Below are 20859 nucleotides of genomic sequence, written 5' to 3'. Positions count from 1 at the left end.
GGAACCTGGACCGGCCTCTTCTCTAAGGGACGGCTCTACCTACCAATAGCATGGGCGAGAAGGTGGTCCCTTCGCTAAGGGGGAGGCGAGTGAGCTAGAATTTGAGGTAAAGATTGTGAGCGCGGTGCGCCCGGCCGGCAGGGAGCAGCTGCAGGGCCCGGAGTCGTGTGTGCGAGCTGGGCGTGTTAGGGAGCGAGGCAGCTTTGAGGGCGTGAGGGAGACCGGGGGGTGCAAGACGACTGAGCAAGAGGCCAGTGCTCAGGGAGTCGTTGCGGCTGAAGGGACCGCGGAGGCCGCAGAGGCTGAGGCCCTGCGACGGTCTCTGCAGTCCCGGGCGGGGGCTTCCCAGAGACTGGAGATCCCCGGCTCAGCTCCTGGAAGGAGGGTCACGGGAGACCGGGAGCGAGCCTCGGCAGAAATCGGGATGGCAGGCCCTGGGGGGATTTAGTCTAGAAGGGACCGCTCATCTTGAAGAAGCCTTCTGATTTACAAATGAGGAGACTGAGGCAGAGGGCAGTTGATGAGTTGGCAGGAGCAGACAGCCAGTTACTGACAGCTTGCACTGGAAGCCAGCTTCCCACTGCATCAGCTTTTACAGTGGGCTTGTTCTGTTTGCACCCCCTTTGCCTCCCGAGGTGAGATGGAGTGGATCGAGGGGATCCAGATACAAGAGGAAGCTGACGATACTTTTTGTCTGCTGAGAGATCATAATATCCTCTTAGGTGGCATAAGGACCTAATGCAGGCCACTTAATATGTTAATAGTTGCCTAACCACAAATAACTGAAGGGTCTTTCTCATCAGTCCCATCTCAGGGGTTGATATTCCTAAACAATTATTGAATTACTAAAATTCCATCCTAGGTATCCCAAACCAGCTGTTTACTAGTCATCACGAATAAGGGAGTTTGATTGGATGGTTGACAGCCTGTCAGCTAGCACAGTAAAAGATTGATTCTGTAATGCTGCACAGCTGAAGGCTGGTTGTCCAGGACTGGATTCCTTTGAGCCCCTGGAAGAGTCAGCTATCCTTGGATTTATTGGTATAGATCTTCTGCCCCTACCTGGACAGACATATAACCCCAACTCCTGCTATATCTCCTCCTAAATGTCACTCTCCTGTGTCCCGCCATAAAACTAAGTTCATAGCTTAGACTCTGGGAGATATCCTAAGCTTTCAGAGTACATCGATCCTTTTCTTCCACCTTAATAGGTTGCCCATCATATGCCATCATGTTAGTGTCCCAGGAAAGCAGTCAGCTTCTGGATGTTTTTCATGATCCTGTAAAGAGGTTGTGCGGAATTGTTCCCTCTTCCATCTGGTGCATGCTTTCATGAGCTAGATGGTCATTGGCAGGCTCCCCTCTCCCCTTCACCTGTCAAACTGAGTTTATACTTTTTTTTTTTTTTTTTGGAGTTTGGAGGCCCTGGTCTGCTGAGACATGAAGAATTCACCAGTGTTTCTCTAAAGAGTTAGTGCTAAAAGGGCCTCAAGTGGAAAAACCTCCTACTACTCCCTGAAAGTAAAGGCTTCGTCTACCAGTAGTGCACACTTTATTTCTCCTCTAAAATGCATATCCCATGAGCCATTAGGTGGCTAAAGCTTAGCCTAGAACTGAGGATTTGTCTAAGAGAGAAAATCCCTGGCAAGGTTGGGGAAAATAGGTCACAGTGGCTGGGCCGTGAGGTCACAGAGAGGTTTGTCCACCCCAGACTCCATGGGGGAGGGGCCTAGGAGGCAGAGGGGCCCCAGAGGTCCCCCAAGCCCAGGCAGAGGACATGGTGTGGGAAAGGCAGCAGGGACAGGGGCCAGGGAGCTGAGTACTGGGGGCCAAGGGGCCCAGAGAGATGAGGGCAGGAGCAGGGCGGGAGGGGTCAGGATGGTGAGGAGAAGCCAGAGACGGAAGCTGCAAAAATTTACCGGGCTGTGCGGACAGGAGGAGGGGCTCAGGGTGAGGGGGGAGCAAGGCAAGGGAAGGGCAGGAAGATGGCAGCCAGAGATCGGGGGAGGGGTTATTTGGAGAAGTTGGACCAAGAAATAAGGCAAACAGGGAGTAGTGACTTATGCACCTAGAGAGAAAGATGGGAGGATTTGACAGCACAGGGCTGGAGGTCAGAGCTATGAGCCCCCAAGACAGTAGTTAATGAAAGACAAGCTGAGACAAGGGAGACAAAGAGGCATGACCCTCATGGAACCCCCATACTCCCCCTTCTTCTTGAGTAGGTGAAGCGGAGCTGCCCTTCATGTGGCCCAGAGCCTGGAGGTGAAGACAAGGGGAGAGGGAACCCTATTTCCGTTCAGTTGTTCCCGCCAGAGCTGGTGAGTCCTTGGGGGGGAGGTATTAAGAATAAAGGAGTGGGGCCGGCCCTGTGGCTTAGTGGTTAAGTGCGTGCGCTCCGCTACTGGCAGCCCGGGTTCGGATCCTGGGTGCGCACCGACGCACCGCTTCTCCGGCCATGCTGAGGCTGCGTCCCACATACAGCAACTAGAAGGATGTGCAACTATGACATACAACTATCTACTGGGGCTTTGAGGAAAAGAAAGGAGGAGGATTGGCAATAGATGTTAGCTCAGAGCCGGTCTTCCTCAGCAAAAAGAGGAGGATTAGCACAGATGTTAGCTCAGGGCTGATCTTCCTCACAAAAAAAAATAAATAAATAAATAAAAATAAATAAATAAATAAATAAAATTGAATCATTTAAAAAAAAAAAAAAGAATAAAGGAGTGGTGGCCAGACCACTGAGGGAGGGGCCCCCTCAGTAACCCCTGCTTCCTCCCTCCTGCCCCCCAGGTGGAGCATATCATCTCATTCCTCCCAGTCAGAGATGTAGTCGCCCTAGGCCAGACCTGCCACTACTTCCGAGAAGTGTGCGACACTGAGGGCGTGTGGAGACGCATCTGTCACAGGCTCAGTCCTCGCCTACGAGAACAGGGTTCTGGGGTCCGGCCGTGGAAGAGAGCTGCCATTCTTAACTGTACACCTTCCCCAGAACCTCCAGTTCTATTTGCCTCTGTCCTACCTTATTCTGGGATCCCTCCTGCTCCATAAAATTGCCTGACAACCTCAGCATTCCCAGCAACCTTCCAGGGCCCCTTTCTCTGGAAGGGACTTGTTAGATTCAAACATATGCCATTGAGTATTTCAGGGCTCTAGAGCCACCCTCTGATAGATGTCCCACCCAGTGCCCCCATTATTAGCATCCCTGCCAAGTCTCCCTCTATATTCAAAGTCTCTTGCAAATCTTATCCTAGAGACATCCTCCACTCCCTAAACCTAGAGTTTTCCCTCCTCTAAACCAGGATTTCTCAACCTTGTCACTGTTGACATTTTGGGCCAAATAACTCTTTGAAGTGGAGAGCTGTCCTGTGCATTAGAGATGTTTAGCAGCATCCCTGATCTCCACCCACTAGATGCCAGTAGCACTTCTCCCAGTTGTAACAACCAGTGTCTCCTGAGGGACAAAATCACCCCCAGGTTGAGAAACATGCTCTAAACTCCCTCCCTTCCCAGGGAGCCCCAATCCAGTTACTTCATCTCACACACCAGAGATTAAGGGAGATCCAGATAGCGGATCCAGAGCTAGGGGGGAGGACTGGCTACTGGCCTTTCTCAGGCATTCCTTTCATTCCTCTTTCTGCTGCTTTTCTATGTATTTATTCTTGTATTTCCCTTTCTCTGATGCAAGGTTGGACCAAAGAATTGCTCACTTAGAAGCATGTTTTTGACCCTGAGCTGAGGTGGGGCAGAGAACTAAAGTTCAGATATGGGGTATAATTGAGGATATCTTCTAAACTTTCCATAGGTCCTTTGGAATGGGTCTGTTCCCCAGACCTGTAAAGGGGAGGGAGCTAGATACCAGAGTATCTGAGAAATCTAGTTTGCCGAAGCTCTGATTCATCCCTCTCATGTCATCCCGACCCCTTGAACCTTCCATCTCCTTCCCTTCTCCAGACACGAAGGGCCTGTATTTCCAGGCATTTGGGGGCCGCCGCCGCTGTCTCAGCAAGAGTGTAGCCCCCCTGCTAGCCCATGGCTACCGCCGCTTTTTGCCCACCAAGGACCACGTCTTCATTCTTGACTACGTGGGGACCCTCTTCTTCCTCAAAAACGCCCTGGTCTCCTCCACCCTTGGCCAGATCCAGTGGAAGCGGGCCTGCCGCTATGTTGTGTTGTGTCGCGGAGCCAAGGATGTGAGTAGCAGAACCCTGGCAGCTGAGAATCCACCCCTTCTCCAGGGACCCAGTCCTGAGGTGTCCTTCTCAGGACAGCTGCCCTCCCATACCAGGAACTGGAAAACAAGTCCTCATTTCCCAGCTCTGTACCCAAGTCCAAGTTCTCCCCTGCAGGATCTAATTGCCCCAGCCTCATGCCACTCCAAGGCCTTAGATCCCAGACATCTTCATCTTTTCCTACAGTTTGCCTCGGACCCAAGATGTGACACAGTTTACCGTAAATACCTCTATGTATTGGCCACTCGGGAGCAGCCGGGAGTGGCAGGCACAACCGGCAGCCGGGCCTGTGACTGTGTCGAGGTCTATCTGCAGTCCAGTGGGCAGCGGGTCTTCAAGATGACCTTCCACCACTCCATGAGCTTCAAACAGATTGTGCTGGTTGGTCAGGAGACCCAGCGGGCTCTACTGCTCCTCACAGGTGTGGCCTTGAGCAGTGGTTTGCAGATTGTTTCCTGCAGATTCTTTTGGACCTGCTGTGGGGAGGGTTCTGCATGCCACCTCATCTGGTCTCAAACCAAATAGCTCTGCTTTTGTCTGTCTCCTAGTCTAGGATTCTGCATATTTCCTATGAATAAAGGGCCCTGCTGCAAAAAGTAGTTTGGAAACCACTGTTCTAGTGACCTGGTTTTTTAAATTCTAATCACCCCAACCTCCATGCCAGTCATCTCAGTTTATACCCCAAACTGTCCTACTTTCTCAATGTCCCCTATATTTGACCACACTCCCAAGCCTGAGACCTTCTGGACTTCTTGATGCTAGGTAAGGCCCTGAATCCCCAGACATCATTCCCAACATTCAAATTGGATTCTGCCAAATCTACCTGCTGGGTTTTCGCTACTCATCTCTCACACTGAAGGACTTCCTTGATTTGTTTTTGGTGGTAAGGGGCTGGAGTCTGGGAAACTTGAGGTCGCTCTTCCCTTAGTTCATCTCCACCCTTTTTCTTTCAGCCCCACTCTAGGGCAGTAAGTGTTTCATCCTGTATGGCTTAGAGAGTCTAGTGGGAAGTTAATGTGGACATTGGAGGGTCTCATCCCCTACATAATTGTCTGCTCCCCCATCCCCCAGAGGAAGGAAAGATCTACTCTTTGGTAGTGAATGAAACCCAGCTGGACCAGCCACGCTCCTACACAGTTCAGCTGGCCCTGAGGAAGGTGTCCCATTGCCTGCCTCACCTGCGTGTGACCTGCATGGCTTCCAACCAGAGCAGTACTGTCTACATCACGGGTAAGAACCACCTCCCTTCTTCTCCAGACCCCAGCCTTGGACAGACCTTCCAAATATGGATACCCCCCCATCCTTATTCCAGCTCTGTGGTGGACCCTTAGGGCATCCTAGTGAAAAGATGTGTTTACGTTCCCAGACATCATAGCTGATGCATTTCTAGTGGTGTGAAACTCCCTAGATCTTGCAGCTTTCATCCCAGGTGGGGCCTTATCACTAGGAAATGGGTGCCTAAAGCTGCTGAGCTGAGGGCTCCCGACCCCCCAGACCAGGGGGGAGTGTATTTTGAGGTGCATACGCCAGGGGTGTATCGTGATCTCTTTGGGACCCTTCAAGCTTTTGATCCCCTGGACCAGCAGATGCCGCTTGCTCTCTCACTGCCTGCCAAGGTAGGATCCTGGAGGGATGGGGCAGATCAGAGGGGGAGGGGCTTTAGGGATTGAAAGGCACTAAAGGTCTGAAATATGAGCAGGAATCAAATGATTGATCAGGGAGGGACAGGGGACCGAGGGTGCGGGGTGACATAGAGGGCAAGGCTGAAAGAGATGAGCTGGGGGTGGCAGGTTAGTGGTGGGGAGATTCTGGAGCTCAGGGTTCCTCTGGAGAGAACTAAGTGCCCGTCTCCCCTCTGTGTCTTACCTCCTAGGTCCTTTTCTGTGCTCTTGGCTATAATCACCTTGGCCTGGTAGATGAATTCGGCCGAATCTTTATGCAGGGAAATAACAGATATGGGCAGCTGGGAACAGGGGACAAAATGGACCGAGGGGAACCCACACAGGTGAGACTGTTCCCCAGCAATCCTGACCCCCTTCCTATGATTCTCAAACCCCTGGATCTCCCCTCTTCTCCACTTTCCTTGGACTCTATCTCCTGTTCCCTAGGGAGGTTAGGCCAGCCGGTGTGTAGTGCCGGTCACACTGCTGCACATCCTACTGGCTGGCACTCCGAGGTCTGTCCTCTGCAGTACATGCTGTCAGTGCGCTAGGAATTGAGGAAAGCAGGAGACCTGGGTGGGCAGGGAGTAACTAGAATAGGTGAGATGTGAGCAGGGCCTAGTGGGTTAGATAGGATTTGGGTGGGTATAGGGAAAGGCATTCTGTGTGTTGGGGATGGAGATGAAGCTTGTACATACCTGGGACAGTGAAAAGATGGGCCTGACTAAAGCAGAGAGGGTGTTTGGAAATTGGTAGATCTGAGGCGGTATAGGTGGTGCGAGCCTGGAGGGGTACAGATATGGGGAAGAGTGACTACAGGTTCTGGAGCAGGAGAAGGCAACCCCCCCTGGGTGACTGAGGACGGGTCACTGGGCCATAGTGCACCGGAGGCTGTGGGTGAGAAGCCGGCTGGGAGGCTGTTGAGTGACGGCAGCACTTGAGACAAGTGCCTGGGCTGGTACAACGGCAGCAAGAATGGCAAGGAATGGATACATGAGATGTTTTGAAAGAAAATGAACAGGCCCTGGAAACTGATTAGATGTGAGGAGAGGGGTGTAGGACAAAGGTGGCTCTGGCAATAGATCCCTTGAAGAAAGATGGTATCACAACAAAAGTGTGAGCTGGAAAGGGAGGCTGGTTTGAGGAAAGAGGAAGAATGTGAATTTGGACTTTTTTGCAGTGAGAGTAAAACACTAAAGTGGAAATATCTCGCTGGCAATTAGATTCCAAACTGGAACAAAGTTGAAACGACAAAAGTAGAGATAGAGCAGCAGCCCTGGGCAGTAGCTGCCATTGTAGGCAGAGAGATGAAAAAGTTGTGTCTGGGACAGGAGGCATGCCCTCAAATGCCATATCCCAGAAGCCACCGGCACAGAAAGTTTCAAACAGGAGGGGTCGATGAATGGTGACAGAGTGATAATGTAGGAATGTACTTACTAACATGAAAAGATGGTAATACCGTATTTTTAGGTGAAAAAAAGTTTTAAAAAGTTTATGAATGGTTTATGTAGTATGATCCCATTTTTGTTTAAAAATATACAACTTAACGCCTATATATTTGAATAGGGAGCAGTGAAGAAGCATATCCAGCAAGATGTTAATAGTGGGTGGTGGGATTTCCAGTGATTTTTAAATTAATTTTGCTTGCCAATATTTTATAATTTTTCTATAATGACCGTAAGTTACTTATCTATGACTTCAAAATTAAAGCGCGTACAGTTTCAGGAGAAAGCATGCAGGAGAGGCCTTGGGATTTGGCAGCTGGAGGGTCAAGTGCTTTCAGAGAGAACATATCAGTAGCATATGGAGAGAAGCCAGATCACAGAAGGTTCAGGCTGTGGTGAGAACAAGAATGCAGTCAACTTCAGGCTGGTCATGTAACCAGTTCTGCTGCCTAAAAGACAGAGGTAGGAAGCAGCAGGAATCAGGTGGAAATGTTTTTTCAAAATAGGGTGGAAAGATAATGATATGACAAAGTGAAAATGCTGGAGAGGGAAGGAAGGAATAAGTGGAAGGAAAGTCCTTCCTGAGGACTAACCTGGAATTGCACTAGGAGGGAGAGTCTTTGAGCCCTGGGAAGAGGAAGGATATTCCTCCCCCTGAGGCTGGAAGGCAGGACGAGAGGCTAGGCTGGCACAGGCCTGTGGGGTGAGAATAAGGGAATAGATAGCAGGCCCTGGCCTCAGGCCCTTGTTTTCTGGGGAGCAAAGATGAAGAACCACAAGTGCTAGACCCCATGTGGTCAGACTGTGTGGGGCTGCTGGAGAACCGAGGAGGGAGAATTGCTGCCCTCCGCATTCAGCAGGGCAGATCTCCTGGGGGTCGGTGGGGATGCTGGGTCCCATTTCTTCTCTCTCCTACTTTCCCTAGATTCTGCCCTGAGCCTTCCTGTCACCCTTCTCCAACCCGGGTCCCCAGTCGCTTGCTGTTCCCCCCTTAGGGACCCTGGCCCTGTGTCCTCAGGTACATTATCTGCAATGCCCCATTGCCCTGTGGTGCGGCCTCAACCACTCCCTGGTGCTGAGCCAGGGCTTGGACTTCAGCAAGGAGCTGCTGGGCTGCGGCTGTGGGGCTGGAGGCCGCCTCCCCGGCTGGCCTAAGGGGAGTGCCTCCTTCGTCAAGCTCCACATCAAGGTCAGAGCAGGGTCGGGCAAGCAGGCAACCAGGGAGGGCAGGAGCAATGGCACCAGGTGGCCCCTAGGACTGTAGCCAGGGCTCCTGCAGGCACCCAGGGGTTCCAGTTCCCCACCACCACCCACCTCCCTTTCCTGCTGCACCCCATGGCTCCTGGCTGTCTCCTTCAGCCGCCCCTGCTGGCCCTCTTTGACCTCACACAACCTTGGGGCTCAGCCAGCCCACTCACTTGCTGGCTCAGGGCTGCTCTGAGAGGGAGGAACACGACAGCTGGGGATTCCTGGGAACCCCTCAGGAAAGGCCCCACTCAGCCATGCCCCTTCTTTCCTCCAAGGTCCCTTTGTGTGCCTGCTCCCTCTGCTCTACCAGAGAGTGCCTCTACATGCTCTCTAGCCATGACATCGACCACCATCCCGCCTATCGGGACCTACCGGCCAGCAGGGTGGTGGGGACCCCCGAGTCCAGCCCAGGGGCTGGAGTACCCCAGGACCCCGGTGGGACAGCCCGGGCCTGTGAGGAGTACCTCAGCCAGATCTATAGTTGCTCCACGTGGCAAGACCGCATGGAAAAGATGAAGGAGATCGTGGGCTGGATGCCCTTGATGGCTGCACAGAAGGATTTCTTCTGGGAGGCCCTGGATATGCTGCAGATGACTGCTGGAGGGGTTGGAGAAGGTCCCCCAACCCCTGAGAGCTGACCCCTCTTTCCTTAGAGGGAGAGTCTGGCCCTGGGCCAGGGGCTAAGGAGAGATGGAGTGGTAGCAATGAACACTGTGTGTGTGCATGGGGAGGGGGCTGTAGCAGGGTGAGGACTGTTTTGTAAAATGTTCAGAGGGCTGCCCAGGAGGGGCCCCCAACCTGACTATCATGGACAAGAGATTTGATGGACAAATAGAATAAAGGCTGAAATGAGGCCTACTTTGGAACCCTGGGCCCTGGGCCCTGGGAGGAACGTGGGGCAGGGGATGGGGGACCTGATGCCTGGCTGCTCGGCGCAGGAGGGCAGGAACAGGCGCAGGGGCAGGGGCAGGGGTAGGGGCAGGGGCAGGGCAGGCAGGGCAGAAGCGGCTCAGGTTCTCAGTTGCTGCAGAGCTGACAGCACCTGGATCCTTCAGCTGGCTTTCCCCTTCCACTCCCAAAACCCAACCCAGTCTTCCAGACTTGGAAGTCCTAGCCCTGCCTTCTGGAACAACTCAGTCAACATATGCGGCTTGGTTCCCGCACTTAGATCCTCTGTCTACCAGACTTAGTCCCATCCTGAGGAAGCCACTTCTTTCTGAATTCAGAAAGCTTCCTACCTATTTCCCTTCATCCCTATGAAGTCAACCCCCCTCCTCTCCTCCTCCTGTTTACCTTCAAGTCTGGTCTCACATGTTGTCCTTTTCCTGTACTTTCTACTCCATCCTCCTCTTCCTCAATAAGGGAGACACCCTCTTTATCCACATCCTATGCCTCCGTACCCCACTCCCATAACTCCAAATATTTGGGAGAGAAAATGAGTGAGCAGAATTCTTTCTCCTTTGCCTAGTCTGACCCGGGGAAGAAGAGAAGACAGTAGAAATTTGAAGTGGAAAATAAGCTAGAGCAGGGAGTGGTGAGGAAGGGGGTGAGTGGAGTGATTAGAGGTAGGGAGTCCAGGGAAGGACTTCCTCTGGGTACTGAGGAAGCAGGGACTGGGGAGGATCGTGGGGGGCTGGAGAGTCCTCGGGAAGGACCAGAGGCTGTGTTCGCAGGATGCTTGGGCACTGGACAGAGCAGGCTTCCAGATGATCTTGATAGCTGGATTATGAGTGAGGGCCTGATGCTCCCTCTGCCCTCCATTGCTCCACCCCCTACTTAGGTCAATATTTATGTGTCCTGGACCTAGAGAGGCCCCTGGACTCACCACTGTCCCGGCTCTACTCTCCCTGTCCCGCCTTCCCCGCCGCCCGCCCCACTGGCCAGTCCCCACGCCCACACACCCGAGGCTGCCTCATCTGGCACTGATTATCCTGCTGCTGCTGCCGCCGCTGCTAAACTCAGCTGCTGCCTCTGTCTCAAGGACCCCAGCGCCTCTCCCCCCAGCCATGCTGCCTGCTGCCACAGCCTCCCTCTTGGGGCCCCTCCTCACTGCCTGGGCTCTGCTGCCTTTCGCCCAGGGCCAGACCCCAAACTACACCAGGTAGGTCTCTTGGCACTTTCCAGAAGCCGGAGTGAGCTTCAAGAGCCCTGATTCCTGGGGTCTTATGCCTGTGGATCTTGTGGATTCTTTTACTAACACAGAACCCCCCAGATCTCCCACAGCCCCCACCCTTCTCTGGCCCCCAAGACCTCCCTCCCTGCTGCAAGACCACTGTCTCCTGAAGGTCACCACTGCTCTCCATTCCTCCACCCTCCATCCTCTAAGTCTCCCCATCCACCCAGATTCTTGGCCCCCCATGGAACCTGAGAGCTCCAAGACCTTGAACTTGCCTGGTAGCTAGACATCTGGATTCCAGGAGGGAATTATAGAGAGATTGCAGGGGGAAGAGGGGACACCAAGTGGGAGACCTGGGAGTCAGATACTCAAGTAGTTAGCTGGAACAGGAGCAGGGCAAAGGTTGGGGGCTCAGGGAGCCTGGTCTCCAGGTTCAATTTGAGGGCCGTCCCTGCTGCTTCTCCCTCATCTCTCCACCCCCTCCCCCCCATGGCCTCGTGGCTGTGTCCACATCTGGAAGTAGTTAGGCGGCTCCAGTCCCGGACTGCCAGGCAGGGCGGGGGGAGGAGAGTGAGGAAGGGGGGGCCGAAGAGAATTCCGGGAATTCTTGTTGGGGTGGGGGTGGGGACTCTGGGGGGTTGAAGGTACAGCCAAGTTGCTAGCCCCACTTTTTCCTGATCCTCTGCTGGAGTATTTCCCACCTCAAGCCCATCCTGGCTGGCTGAGGCCACCCCAGATGCCTTAGCCTTTCTAGCTCATCCCCCTGGCTTCCCCTCCCTAGCCTCCCCATCCTCGTTACCCTACCCCAAGCTCTCCATTACTTCCCCCCTCATGGCTGACCCCTCTTCTGTTCTCCAGACCCGTGTTCCTGTGCGGAGGGGATGTGACTGGCGAGTCAGGTTATGTGGCAAGTGAGGGTTTCCCCAACCTCTACCCCCCCAATAAGGAGTGCATCTGGACAATAACGGTGAGAAGGCCCCTCTGCTCACAACCCCCCTGTCAAAGTCTCCGAGGCCTGGGTCCAGGCAGCCAAAGGCCTGACTGCTAAGGGACCCCCGCCACAGCACCACCTTCTCAACCTGGGGAAGTCCAAGCCCCTCCCCTCTGGTCACTGATGGCATCTGTGCCCACAATAACAAGCGGCAGGTGTCCTCACACCTTAGCTCAAATCCTGCTCCTCCACTCCCAACTTCATGCCTGCCCCCTCTAATCTCTCCACAGACCTCAGGCACTGTCCCCTTGCACAAGCCACAAGCCCTTGGCAGAGCCCAGGCCCTCTACTCTGCACCCTGATGGGCTCCCTTCCCGTTCAGGCCGTTTCTGCTGGAAAAGCTTGGGGAACGGGAGGTGCCCTCTGTCTGGGTCGTGTATGGCCTGACTTTGCGGGTCCCCTGCCCCTGTCCCCACCATCAGGTCCCTGAGGGCCAGACTGTATCCCTCTCCTTCCGAGTCTTTGACCTGGAGCTGCACCCCGCCTGCCGTTACGATGCTCTGGAGGTCTTTGCCGGGTCTGGAACCTCGGGCCAGCGGCTCGGTCGCTTCTGCGGGACCTTCCGGCCAGCGCCCTTAGTCGCCCCCGGCAACCAGGTGACCCTGAGGATGACGGCGGACGAGGGCACGGGAGGACGCGGCTTCCTGCTCTGGTACAGCGGGCGGGCCACCTCGGGCACTGGTGAGACCTCCCTCACCTCCGCCTTCCCCCTCTCCTGGCCCCGCCCCCGGCGCAGGCCCCGCCCCCAGCCTTAACCTCCACCCCGAGAGCCTAGGGCCCCATTATCTCCCTTATCCTTTTTCCTCACTAACTGCCCCTTCAGTCCCTCCTCCCCGTCTTCTCTCCTTCCTCCCGCTCCCACCCACCCCCTCTTCCAGGCCCCCGCCCAGGCGCGAGGCGGAAATGGGTCACCGACCCACGGGTGGAATGGGCGGCCTGGGGTTACTGGGACGGTGAGTAACTGCCCGCCCCCGTCCGCAATCGGGCTCCCTCAGACGGGCGCGAGGGGGCACCCCCGGGCTGGGGGACTAGGTTCCCCCGACCCGGAGCCCCCTACACCCAGCCCGGGGCTCCCGATTGCGGTCCCATCACCCCCTCCTGGCGGCAGAAGTCTCCCCAAAAATGTTTAAGGCAAGGACCTCCCCAAAGGCGCCTCGGAAGCTGTGCCCCAGTTTGAGGGCACCCTCACAGCGTGGGGACTCTCCAGGCTGCAAAGGGGACTTTTCTGCCGGGCCGGGGAGATGGGATCTCCCAGGGGAAGAGGAGCGATGTGGCTGCGGGTCAGAGGGAGGGGCAAGAAGGGAGCGTGTCCAGCCAATTCCTCCTCCTCCTTCCACCGCCCGCCTGGGCGCCCGGCGGTCCAAGACTTCCCTAAGCCCGGTTCTTCCAAGCCCCCTCTCTGCTAACCTACCCTTATTTTCTCCCCCTCTTCTGGTCCCCTCATCCTGAGACCCAGACATCTGAGCTTCCTGCACAGGCTCCCAGCCTAGAGCTCTCCTCTCCCCACCTCCGCTCCTCTCTCCCCTCCCCAGAGCACCAGTTTTGCGGGGGGCGGCTGGAGAAGGCCCAGGGAACCCTGACCACGCCCAACTGGCCCGAGTCCGATTACCCCCCGGGCATCAGCTGTTCCTGGCACATCATCGCGCCCCCGGACCAGGTACCGACCCCCTGCCCGGGCTGCCCTGGGGCCCCGGGCGGCGCCCTCCAGCATGCAGCCAGCAAAGATTTATTGATCATCTACTATGTCCCTAGCACTGCGCTTGCGCTGGTGGCGAGCAAAAACACACCCAGACCTGCTTGCACGCAAACAAAACATGTAAAATTACACCTGTGACGAGTCTCACGCGAGCGAGGTACACGAAGCTGGTATAAACTGTGTGTTGGGGGAGGGGGGTTCTGGCTCTGTTTCTTGAGAAAGAGCCAGGACTTAACCTTGCCGACGACGGCGACGGACGCCTCTGCAGGGCTCCCACGGGTGTGTGCGATCCTCCGAGCTGTGGTGTGAATGCATTAAGAGGGCAGCTCGAGGGAACGCGGGAGATGGGGAGCAGGCTGCTGCAAGCGTCCCGGAGGCGACGGCGGGCGGAGGAGGGGAGGGGTGCTGAGCCCCTGCGCCCTCGGGCTCCCGGGGTCCCGCCGCGCAGCCTCCGCCTCCCCCGCTGCCGCCAGGTGATCTCGCTGACCTTCGGGAAGTTTGACCTGGAGAGCGACACCTACTGCCGCTACGACTCGGTCAGCGTGTTCAACGGAGCCGTGAGCGACGACGCCAAGAGGCTGGGGAAGTTCTGCGGCGACACAGCCCCGGGGTGAGGGGGCGGCACCCGGGTGGGCGGCGGGGTTCGGGCGTCTCCACCTCCCCAGATCTGGGAGTGGGGGGACCGCGCTGCTGTTCAGAGGGGCGGGGCTTAGCTGAAGAGGCGGCATCTGAACCCCGGAGCCCCAAACGAGCGGGCGGAGCAGGTAGGGGGCCAGGCAGAAGACGAGGCTTGGCGCCAGGCCTGGGGTCCGCGGATCCAGAGGCGAGGGGGGCCTGCGAAGTCGGGAAGCTAATGCAGCCCGAGGGCAGGGGTTAAAAGGCTACGGGCCTGGGTAGGGCCGGGGTGCAGGGCCCGCCTGACGCCTCCCCCAATGCCCGCCGCCCGCAGTCCCATCTCCTCCGAAGGGAACGAGCTCCTCGTCCAGTTCGTCTCGGACCTCAGCGTCACGGCCGACGGCTTCTCGGCCTCCTACAGGACCCTGCCACGGGGCGCCGCCAAAGAAGGGCCGGCCCAGAGTCCAGGGAAGGACGCCCGGCCGGGTCCTGCGCTCCTCGGCCCCGGCCCCAAGCCTGGAGCCGGCCCCAAAGTCAAGCCCAAACTCCCACCTGCAGAGAAACCGAAGGCCTCGCCTGAGGCCAAGGCAACTCCGGTGGGCCCCGGTGAGTCTGGGAAGGGGGAGGAAGAGGATGCAGACTGAAGGGAGCTGTTTCCAAGAGTGCCTTCCTGGGCTCATTCATTCATTCATACACCACCCACTGGCGGTGCCTCTATGCTCACGGCTGGTACTGATCTGGACAGGGCTCTGAACAAAGTTCACATCAATGAGGCTGTTATGGGGAAAGTGATCCTTCCTACCTGCTGGGTAGGTCACCCTCCTCAAACAGTGCCCCCTCTTCCAGATGCACCAGGCGTCCCCTGCCCAAAGCAGTGCCGGCGGACAGGCACCTTGCAGAGCAACTTCTGTGCCAGCAACCTGGGTAAGGACCCTGTCCCCCAGCTCTGCTCTTCCAGCTCCTCTAACCTCCCCTCCTGTCCCCAAAATCCCCCCTCCCTCTGGTTCCAGCCCTGCCCTGCCCTGTCTCCTCACCTCTCACCCCCACTCTCCCACAGTGGTGACTGCAACAGTGAAGTCCATGGTTCGGGGCCCAGGGGAGGGCCTCACTGTCACTGTCAGTCTCATTGGTGCTTATAAAACTGGAGGCCTGGACCTGCCCTCTCCGCCCGCCGACACCCTCCTGAAGTTTTATGTGCCCTGCAAGCAGTGCCCCCCCATGAAGAAAGGTAACAGATGTGGGAAATGGGAAGGGAGACTTGGACTCCTGCAAATGATAGAGATGGTAGAATCTGAGGGACTCAGATGAGGGGGTACACCTACAAAGTCTCAGTAGGTTAAGCTCTCAATCCCTCCCTCCCCTCCCCCAGGAGCCAGTTATCTGCTGATGGGCCAGGTGGAGGAGAACAGAGGTCCCGTCCTTCCTCCAGAGAGCTTCGTGGTTCTTTACCGGCCCACCCAGGACCAGATCCTCATCAACCTCAGCAAGAGGTGCCCCTCCTAGCCTGTTCAGCCTGCTGGGTCCCAGGCCTGAGACCCCAGCCAGCCTCCAAGCCCCTGACCCTAGGGACCTCTTTCCTATCGAAATAAATGTTTCTTGACTGAGGAAGGGGTCACATCTCCATTTCTATGGTTTCGATGCCCATCTTGGGGATTTCTTTCCATACATTCATTAAACTCAACAGACATTTACTATATAGAATAATCTTTTACGAATGTAAGTCAGATCTGGTCACCCCTTGGCTCAAAACTCCCATATTCTCAACACACACACACACATAACTATGTAGACATGATGGATTGATTGTGGTGATCTTTTCACAATGTATACATATATCAAAACATCAAGTTGTACACCTTAAACAATTTTTATTTGTCAAAGATATCTCAATAAAGCTGTTAAAAATTAAAAAAAAATTCTCCCATAGTTTCCCATCAGTCTCAGAATAAAATCCACAGTCCTGCTGTGGGCTCCATGGCGCTAGGCAATCTGCATCCTCCCTCCCACCTCCTCTCATCTCTGACTATTGTCTCCCTCACAACCTCTGTTCCAGTCACACTGGCTCCTTGACCATTTCTAGTACACGTCTGCCGCAGGGCTTCGTCTTTGCTGTTCCCTCTTTCTGGGATTCTCTTCCATAGATATCTCATGGCTCCCTTCCTAATTTCAATCAGATCTCAGCTCAAAGTTCATCCTAGTCACTCTTTTACTTGTTCATTCCAAATGGCAGGCACTGTTTTAGGTGCCAAAGGCACAACAAAACAAAGTCTCTGCTCCTTTGGAGAGGAGAGTGCATTCCACTGGAGCAGAGATAAACAACAAAATAAACACATGACGTCAAGTCACCCCGAGTGCTGTGAAGAAAACAAAAGCAAGATAAGAAGACAGACAAAGGGGGACTCTACATTTCATAGGATGCTCAGGGAAGGCTTTTGGATAAGATCATTTGTTTTCGCTCCACTGCTAACCAATTCTGTGGCCAGGGGCGAGCTTCTTCACCTCGCCTGTTTCCTCATCTGTAAAAGTAGCTGAAGAGTCGGTGAATGATGTAAGTGGCAGGGTTGGTAAATCGTAACTCCCTGTGCAAATGTGAGTGACTTCCGAGTCCCGTGCAGGAAGGAGAGAACCAGGCGAGGAGCCCTGGGCTGAGATCCGAGTCCAGCTGGGAGCAAGCTAACCTAGTACTATCGCGAACGGCTCTGGCTGCTGCAGAGGCTTCTAGGGGAGCCGAGGACGGAAGTGGAGAAAGAGGGCTTCCTCGTGGGAGAGCTGCTGATTTGGACGGTCTCAGAGTTGGGGGGAAGGAACACCTCCCAGCCACGCCCCGGTCCCACCAAGCTACTCCAGGGCTAAAGTCCTAGCCAGAGCCCCCGGTCACGTTTCTACGCCCCCAGGAACAAGCCAATCGTCTCTAGGCGTACCAATCGGCGTACACTTACGGCGGAACGAGCCGCCCTGGCCAGTGACAAAGGCCGTACGGCGGAAGTGCCGAAACGGTTTCCCGGGAAGATGGCTGCCTCCGTCTGGCCGAAGTTGATTGACAGGTGCTGTGACCAGAAGGTGAGCATCATAGCACGAGCGGCCGTTCGGAGGCAGGAGCGCGGGCCCAAGCTCAGGGAGGGTCGGAGGCACACAGACAGGCCGGGGGAGCGGGAGGCGGAAAGGGCGGCTCCGGAGGCGTCCGCGGCGGGGCGGGGTCTGCCCGGAGAGAGCGGGCGGGAGCCCTGGGACACCCGAAAGGGGCGGGGCTTGTAGAGATCGGGAGCCGGGCCTGGAGAGCAGTACGGGGTTTGGAGCCGCGAGGGGCAGGGTTTGCGGGGTGGGCGTGACCATCGAGGTGGGGCTTGGGGGCGGGACCTAAAGGGACCTAGGGCAGAGCTGGCGAGGGGGAGAGTTTGCGGGGCCGGGGCCTGGGCCTGGTCTGCGGGAGCCTCATCTAGCAGGGTTCCCAGGCGGCAGCGGCATCGGTCCAGGCCCTGCCCCGCGATCTCATCCCGTTCCCTTTCGCCCCTCTCGCCTCCCAGCTCTAGACTCCAGGCCCTGTCCCCTGAGCTCTGCCCTCGGATGTCCCACCGTCCAGAGCCTGCATGCGCCGTGGGGCGCCCCAGGACCAGGAGCTGGTGGGTCCCGGGGCTCCTGGGCGGGGATCCCGGGGCGCCCCGCCTCCCTCGGGACCTGTTGTCCCGGTCCTCGTCTTTCCCCCGGACCTAGTATTCAGGGCGGACCAGCGGAGTGGACCCCGGCAGCTGCTGACCCTCTATAACCCCACGGGAGCTGCACTTCGCTTCCGAGGTGAAGGGATGGGCGCCGCATGCTAGGGATCTGGGGGCTGGCGGCAGGACACTGAGGGCTGTGAGGGCTGGAGGAGTCAGATGAGTGCAGGCGGATGTCTAGCCTTGGAGCACTACAAGAGTCATGTCCAGCCCTGGGGTAGAAGGCAAGAGGGATTCTAGTGTCCCTCCAGGGACAAGGCTTGTAGGGTTTCTGAGGCAATAGTCGCTCTCTGTCTGCCTTTATCCCTCAGTCTTGTGCACAGCACCTGCCAAATACAGAGTGTTTGACTCAGAAGGATATGTGAAGCCTCAGTCCTGCATTGACATGTGAGTTGGGAGAGTGGGGAGGCAGAGGGAAGCAAGGGGTCGCTGCCACCTTTCTCTGAGTTACCCTGCCGTGGTCTTAGGTCTGAGACCTGGTCCTCTTCAGCTTGTTTTCCCCACCCTCTGTCTGCCTTGTGCCCCTAACGGAAAGGCTCTGGGAGGGTGGGGCCTGGATCCCCTTGAATCACTGCCTCTCACTCACTTCCTCTCAATGGGCCTCTCTCCTATCTTGGGGCCAGTGTGATTCGCCACGTGGCCCCCATTCCCAGCCACTATGACATCCAGGACCGCTTCCGCATTGAGCTGTCTGAGGAGGGAGCTGAGGGCCGAGTGGTGGGGCGCAAGGACATCACCTCGGTTCTGAGAGCCCCAGCGTATCCCCTTGAGCTTCAGGGACAGCCCGACCCAACACCCCACCCAGGGCCTCCTTCCTGGACGGCACCACCCACGGACAGACACTTCCCGGAGAGTGAGTTGGGGGATGGGAATTCTTGAGTTGTGCAGGGAGGGAGGACCTAGCATTACCCTAGAGGTGAGCTCAGTTGGAGTTGAAGAGGTCTTCTAGTTCAGTCTTTTGCTTTTTGGTGGAAACATTCCTAGGAGTTGAGATTTTATATCAGGTTAGAGAAAAAGCAGACTGCAGTTTCCCTGGTTTCTGGCTTCTACTTAGAGGGAAAAGTTCTTCCTTAGCCCTAGCTTCAGTACTTCCTATCATGTGCCAGCTCACTTCAGTTCAATAAGAAACCTGTATTGAGCAATTATGCTGAACCAAGCTGTGTGCTGGGGATGGGAGCTAGAGGTCCCTGCCTGACAGACAGGTACACAGGAGCTAGTAATCAAGGCCAGGTGAAGAGAGAAAAAGAATGCTGAGGGACCAGAGGAGAGAGGGTTTCTTGTGGCCACAGGGACAGAGGCCCCAGGGAGGAGAGGACACTTGGCAGTGTACCCCTGGAGGGCAATAAAAAGTAGATACACCTTCCATCTTCAGCCTCCTCCCTGGAGGACCCAGGGCTGGGCATGAGTGGGGCTGGAGCTTCTGACCAGCCTTCTTTCCCAGACCCCCGCCCACAATTGGCCACCAGCTCCTTCCTCCTCTTCTTGCTGACGGGCATCATCTCTGTGGCCTTCCTGCTGCTGCCGCTCCAGGACGAACTCGGCAGCCAGCTGCCCCAAATCCTGCACGTCTCCCTGGGACAAAAGTTGGTGGCAGCCTATGTCTTGGGTGAGCACAGTAGTGGCTAAGGGGGTGGGGGCCGGGAGGAGGGCTAACAGCCCCAGGACTGCACACACGACCTTCTCTTTCTTCCTCTCCAGGCCTCCTCACCATGGTGTTCCTCCGCACCTGAGCCCCCTGCTCAACCTCCACCCTCCTCCCGGCAGGGACTGGACTTGCAACAGCCACTGTGTGCTCATACCTTGCCTCAACTCCTGCTCCCTTCTTCCTCCTTCCTGCCCAGCTCCCCCCACTCCCAACCAAAAATACCCAGGGATTTGTATTCATTTTCCAAGTTGAATAAAATAAATTTTTTAAATTAAACTGAGAAATGTAAGGAATGTGCCCCTTTCTTCCTACTTGTTTTCCTCCAGTTCCCCCTACTCCCATTCACAGGGGGGCTAGGCACCTGGGCCAGTGAAGAGGCCCAGTGAGGATTTCGAAGCGTTGGGTTCTGGTCCTGGTGCCGCACCGAAAAAGTTGTGTGACCTTGAGCAAATCATTTAATTTCTCTGAGCTTCTGTTTCTACCTCTAAAATGAAAGAACTGGGCAAGTTGATTCTTAAGATCCCCTTTAGCCCTAAAATAGGATCAAAGTCCCTCAGCTAAAAAGAAACAAACAAAAATACCACCTCGTCCCACCCGCTGTAGAACTCTGGTCTCGCTATCTTGAGCCATCAGAGCCTCTTGTCAGGGCTGCCTGGATGCTTCCAATCCCCAGAATCGTTTTCTGCCTTTTTGCCCCCTTATCTGCTTTTATTTTGTCTCTTCCTTTAAGACTTCAATTCCCATGGGTCAGAAACACTAAGGTCCCTGCCAAGATGGAGGAAATGGCATTGCCTGACATAACCTCAACTTAACCAAGCAGGAGAAACTAAGGCACAAGAATAGAACAGGATCCTCGAAAGGCAGGCTTCCAGCCTTCCTTCAGATGGGGGCAGGGTGGGGGGGCAGCCAGTGACACTGGCAGATTGTTGACTGGGGACAAAAATCAGCCAGATAACGTTGTAAAGACAGACTCAGTCTGTCATGCTGCTGGACGGTTATCAGTTGTTCCAGCTTTACTTTGGGGGCCTTGGGAACTGCCCCACTGCCTGGGGAGTCTTGTCCCTCCACACCCCAAGCTGGCCCCAGTGGGGTGTGGCCCTGATAGTGTGCAGAGAATGGCTCTGCAGCCTGTGTGTAGGAGTATGGGCGGGGCTCTCGCCATGGGCCAGCAAGCCGCTCGCAAAATTACATGTGTATGAGTGATAACCGTTCACACTGGGCTGGGGGGCCAGCCAGATGGCGCAGTGGTTAAGTGCACGCGCTCTGCTGCTGCAGCCCGGGGTTTGCAGGGCCCCTGGCGCACAGAGGCACCGCTTGTCAAGCCATGCTGTGGCGGCGTCCCATATAAAGTGGAGGAAGAGAGGCACTGATGTTAGCCCAGGGCCAGTGTTCCTCAGCAAAAAAAAAAAGAGGAGGATTGGCATGGATGTTAGCTCAGGGCTGATCTTCCTCACAAAAAAAAAAAAAAAAAAAAAAAAACGAAAAAAAGACACTGGGCTG

General features: G+C 55.7%; 3 protein-coding genes and 2 long non-coding RNA genes across 8 annotated transcripts; 3 read left to right on the top strand and 2 right to left on the bottom strand.

Annotated features, from left to right (window-relative positions):
* Positions 1–1448: 1448 nt before the first annotated feature.
* Positions 1449–9540, top strand: FBXO24 (F-box protein 24). The gene is given in 11 exon segments (XM_058569136.1): positions 1449–1630; positions 1633–1950; positions 2223–2318; positions 2791–2974; positions 3952–4190; positions 4416–4650; positions 5301–5459; positions 5724–5845; positions 6103–6234; positions 8354–8524; positions 8859–9540. Coding segments are annotated over 11 exon segments (2070 nt in total). The 5' UTR covers positions 1449–1579; the 3' UTR covers positions 9222–9540.
* Positions 4645–9237, bottom strand: LOC131422162 (uncharacterized). 2 transcript variants are annotated; one of them, XR_009224041.1, is made up of 4 exons: positions 7929–9237; positions 6096–6673; positions 5755–5853; positions 4645–5229 (listed from the first exon to the last, which is right to left on the bottom strand). It is a non-coding gene; the product is annotated as an uncharacterized LOC131422162 (long non-coding RNA). The 2 variants fall into 2 exon arrangements; XR_009224040.1 differs by lacking the exon at positions 4645–5229 and having other exon boundaries at positions 5387–5853; positions 7929–8031; positions 9048–9237.
* Positions 9541–9644: 104 nt separating the features above from the next.
* Positions 9645–15605, top strand: PCOLCE (procollagen C-endopeptidase enhancer). The gene is made up of 9 exons (XM_058569125.1): positions 9645–10684; positions 11558–11666; positions 12113–12371; positions 13223–13347; positions 13860–13996; positions 14336–14607; positions 14848–14925; positions 15059–15229; positions 15371–15605. Exons 1-9 carry the CDS (start codon positions 10374–10376, stop codon positions 15502–15504), a joined length of 1596 nt encoding a protein of 531 aa, XP_058425108.1. The 5' UTR covers positions 9645–10373; the 3' UTR covers positions 15505–15605.
* Positions 15606–15849: 244 nt separating this feature from the next.
* Positions 15850–17019, bottom strand: LOC131422163 (uncharacterized). The gene is made up of 2 exons (XR_009224042.1): positions 16941–17019; positions 15850–16355 (listed from the first exon to the last, which is right to left on the bottom strand). It is a non-coding gene; the product is annotated as an uncharacterized LOC131422163 (long non-coding RNA).
* Positions 16347–19637, top strand: MOSPD3 (motile sperm domain containing 3). Of its 3 annotated transcripts, XM_058569132.1 has the most exons (6): positions 16347–17061; positions 17526–17793; positions 18026–18101; positions 18338–18567; positions 19087–19320; positions 19413–19540. In XM_058569132.1, the coding sequence occupies exons 2-6, from the start codon at positions 17589–17591 to the stop codon at positions 19442–19444; spliced, it is 777 nt and encodes a 258-aa protein (XP_058425115.1). In that variant the 5' UTR covers positions 16347–17061; positions 17526–17588; the 3' UTR covers positions 19445–19540. The 3 variants fall into 3 exon arrangements, with proteins under 3 accessions (XP_058425115.1, XP_058425118.1, XP_058425117.1); XM_058569134.1 differs by lacking the exon at positions 16347–17061 and having other exon boundaries at positions 17324–17793; positions 19156–19320; XM_058569135.1 differs by lacking the exons at positions 16347–17061; positions 18338–18567 and having other exon boundaries at positions 17082–17793; positions 19156–19320; positions 19413–19637.
* Positions 19638–20859: the final 1222 nt, after the last annotated feature.

This window comes from Diceros bicornis, chromosome 26 (assembly GCF_020826845.1).
Source record: "Diceros bicornis minor isolate mBicDic1 chromosome 26, mDicBic1.mat.cur, whole genome shotgun sequence".
Taxonomy (NCBI): domain Eukaryota; kingdom Metazoa; phylum Chordata; class Mammalia; order Perissodactyla; family Rhinocerotidae; genus Diceros; species Diceros bicornis.
Note: the sequence above shows the minus strand (reverse complement) of the source record. Positions and strands in the feature narration are given on the sequence as shown.